The sequence below is a fragment of the Glycine soja genome, chromosome 5 (assembly GCF_004193775.1).
Source record: "Glycine soja cultivar W05 chromosome 5, ASM419377v2, whole genome shotgun sequence".
NCBI classification, from domain to species: domain Eukaryota; kingdom Viridiplantae; phylum Streptophyta; class Magnoliopsida; order Fabales; family Fabaceae; genus Glycine; species Glycine soja.
Window position 1 is genome coordinate 41002155 of NC_041006.1, and position 3503 is coordinate 41005657.

Consider the following 3503-nt stretch of genomic DNA (forward strand, 5'->3'; position numbering starts at 1 on the left):
AACTTACCCTGATTAATTAGTGTTTTGACTTGTTTGGTGTGCAAAAGTAAAAATGTGGTTTCTTGGTTGGAAAGGGGCATCAGGGTTCTCAGCCTCTTCCACAGCCGAACAAGTCACTCAAGGGATTGATGGAACCGCCCTCACCGCCATCGTCACAGGTCTTTCTTCCCTTTTCTTTTATTTTCTGAAAAAAATATAAAAAAATCCTATCATGTGTTTTTGGGTGCTGAGAAAATTGGGTTGTGTGTGTTTGCATAAAAAGCTTTACCACTTGAAGCAAGTTTAAATCTTTAAAGGGCGTGTGTCCGAGGATGCCATAGTCTACTTGGAACACTTATGTGGGATGAAATGAAAGATGACAGAAGTTATTTTCCTTATGTTGTTTTATAGTTTAATGATGATGCATCACTTATGGCTTATTCAATGATGACATGAGTTTTGTTGAATTATTGAACAAATCAGATCCCATGTAACCTGTTATAATTCAGATGGGAGTTTGAATTTTGTACTGGTTTCAACTATACCATGATTCAGTACTTATTTAGTCCATTTTTAGGAGCAACAAGTGGCCTTGGTCTGGAGACCACCCGGGTTCTTGCATTGCGCGGTGTCCATGTTGTTATGGCAGTAAGGAGTCTGGACAGTGGTAAGAATGTCAAAGAAACAATACTTAAGGAAATCCCCTCGGCTAAAATTGATGTCATGGAGTTAGATCTAAGCTCTATGGCATCGGTAAGGAAATTTGCAGCAGATTTTAATTCTTCTGGTCTTCCACTCAATATCCTAATGTAAGAACTTTTAACTCTATCTGTTTTAGATATCTTAGGTGATATTTTTTGTCTCTGTGTCTCCAAGTGGTTGAATATGACTGGCTGATGTCATATCTTTCTGGAAAGGTGGTTGTTGCCAACTTTTACTACTTTCTTTTTTGACTGGGTTTGATAAACTATACCTGTAAGATTATTCCCTTGTTCCCTTTCACTCTGAACTCTAGTTGGCATATTGCATGGAAAGAAACTCCTGTCTGTTTTAATGTGTTGATTGCAGATTCCTCATTTGAAGTTGAAACAAATAATATTCCTTTTCTTTTTTTGAAAGTTGAAAGAAATAATACTCTTTCTTTCCTTTGAAGTAACAATGCAGGGGTGATGGCGACTCCATTCACACTTTCCCAAGACAATATTGAATTGCAGTTCGCAACCAATCATTTAGGTATTATATTGCATGTTTACCTCACATAAATGTGAGATTTCTCTGACCTCATTTCTGCAACATGTCTTTCTAAATGATGTATAACTGAAAGTTGTTATTCTCTAATAATATACAAAATTACTTTGAAGATTAATAATTTAATACTATTTTTGCAGGCCATTTTCTCTTGACAAACCTTTTATTAGAAACTATGAAAAAAACAGTAGGGGTATGCAACCAGGAAGGAAGAATAGTTATTCTATCATCAGAGGCACACAGATTTGCTTATCGTGAAGGGATTCAATTTGATAAGATCAATGATGAATCAGGGTAATGGTCTGGTTGGAATGATAAATCAATGATAAACCTTTTCCCTATTTGGCTATTTTCTACTAAGCTCTTGCTATAAAAATTCATAATAAATGTATATTATTCATGTCCAATGTTTTGAGTCCCCAAAATTGCATAATTTCCTTCTCTATCTGAGTTTTATACAGGTATAGCAGTTATTTTGCTTATGGACAATCAAAGCTTGCTAATATCTTACATGCAAATGAGCTTGCAAGGCGCTTGAAGGTATTATATTCATGAAAAATCATCTCTAATTTATGGAATTTCATTGATTCCACTTTATAATGGTGAACAACTTGTTGGTCAAGTTTGATGTAGAATCGTTGCATATTCCTTTGTTTGACAGGAAGAAGGAGTGGAAATCACTGTCAACTCCCTTCATCCTGGATCAATTATTACAAATATTCTGCGATACCATGATTATATTAATGGTGAGTATCTATACCATTTAATTAGAGTGCAAGTGTGTTTATTGAAGTATCCTTGCTTTTGGAAATAAGGTTTGATGACCGGTTCAATAGAGGTTAGGCATAGGTAACATTGACTGATCTACATAATGCATATCAATAGGCTTACCATGCTATGTATATCTTGTAAAAAGACAAAGAGAAGCAAAACTGATGTACTAGCTGGTAATTCTTATACACAATTGGTTGCATAATCTTTTGAATTTACATTCATGTATCTACTACTACTTGGTTTGTGCAGCCCTTGCTAACATGGTGGGCAAGTACTTCCTTAAAAATGTGCAACAGGTATTTTGTACATACAAAAATATATTAAAGCAACGTGAGGGTTGCATGCCTTCTACTGTTGCTAATCTAAATGTTACACCAGATTTTTAGTAGTAATTGAATTGTTGGGGCATGTTTGTAGGGAGCTGCAACTCAATGTTATGTGGCATTGCATCCACAAGTCAAGGGAATATCTGGTGAATACTTTATGGATAGCAATAAGGGAAACCCGGCCTCTCTGGCTAAAGATTCAGAGCTGGCAAAAAAACTATGGGAATTCAGCTTAAGCCTGACTAATCCAAAGTAGCTTAAAGGTTTGACTAGAGGAAGCTTCATAAATGCCAACATTATTGTATTGGAAAACAAGTTTCAGCGAATTAGAAATTTATAGTGGTGTAAGCTTACAACTTGAAGGTTTTTATTAATTATTACAGCTCAGACTACTATCCATTACAGTATTGTTTTGGTACCGTTATTGTTGAAAATCAAGCAGTATACATAATTAGTTTCAAACTTGACTCCATAAGTCCCTTCTGCATTGATATCGAAATCATTACGGAAGAATTGTATTAATGTAATCGCTACATATTATTACCACATTGCGGCCATACTTTTTTACTTGTGAATACTATCCACTCGGCAAATTTGACTGTGTGTTTGATTAAGAGTGTGTTTGGTAAAGAAGGATCAGAAGGAATGAAAGTGTGAAGAATAAAAAGAAATGAAAGAATGTAAAGTAAAATGATTTGATAGAGATCAAAATGATTTGATAAAGATCAATGTAAAAAAGATGAAATATTTGAATCAAAGTAATTTGATAGGTAAAAAAGAAGGAAAAAAAATAAACAAGGAAGGATAATTGATTATATATTTTTCATAATCAGTTAGGCATCCGTCAGAATGTGAGAAACTCAGTTTCCTATCTCCTCTCTCCCGTCACTCTTCTCTCCGACAACATTTGCAGTCTCTTTTCTTTCTATTTTCACCTCATTTCAATTTTGGGTGAAAGTTTTATCCAGTGGGATCCATATTTTTAAAAAAAATTACAGTTGTAATTAATTCCTAATAAACACCCATCTCACAACATTTATTCCTAAATCAACTCAATTTAATTGTGTCTCTCATTTATTTCTTTAAACCAAATACCCCTTAAAAGGAGAAAAAGAGAAGTGTTACCTTCTGCTTGGCCCTTCCTCTTAGTGATTGTTGTGTAACAAGTGCATAATG

The 3503-nt window shown here is 34.5% G+C and overlaps 1 protein-coding gene across 1 annotated transcript; it reads left to right on the forward strand.

Annotated features, from left to right (window-relative positions):
* On the forward strand, positions 1-2902 carry LOC114413387 (short-chain dehydrogenase TIC 32, chloroplastic-like). The gene is made up of 8 exons (XM_028377767.1): positions 1-158; positions 557-788; positions 1133-1212; positions 1368-1521; positions 1689-1767; positions 1889-1973; positions 2251-2297; positions 2419-2902. The coding sequence occupies exons 1-8, from the start codon at positions 53-55 to the stop codon at positions 2581-2583; spliced, it is 948 nt and encodes a 315-aa protein (XP_028233568.1). The 5' UTR covers positions 1-52; the 3' UTR covers positions 2584-2902.
* Positions 2903-3503: the final 601 nt, after the last annotated feature.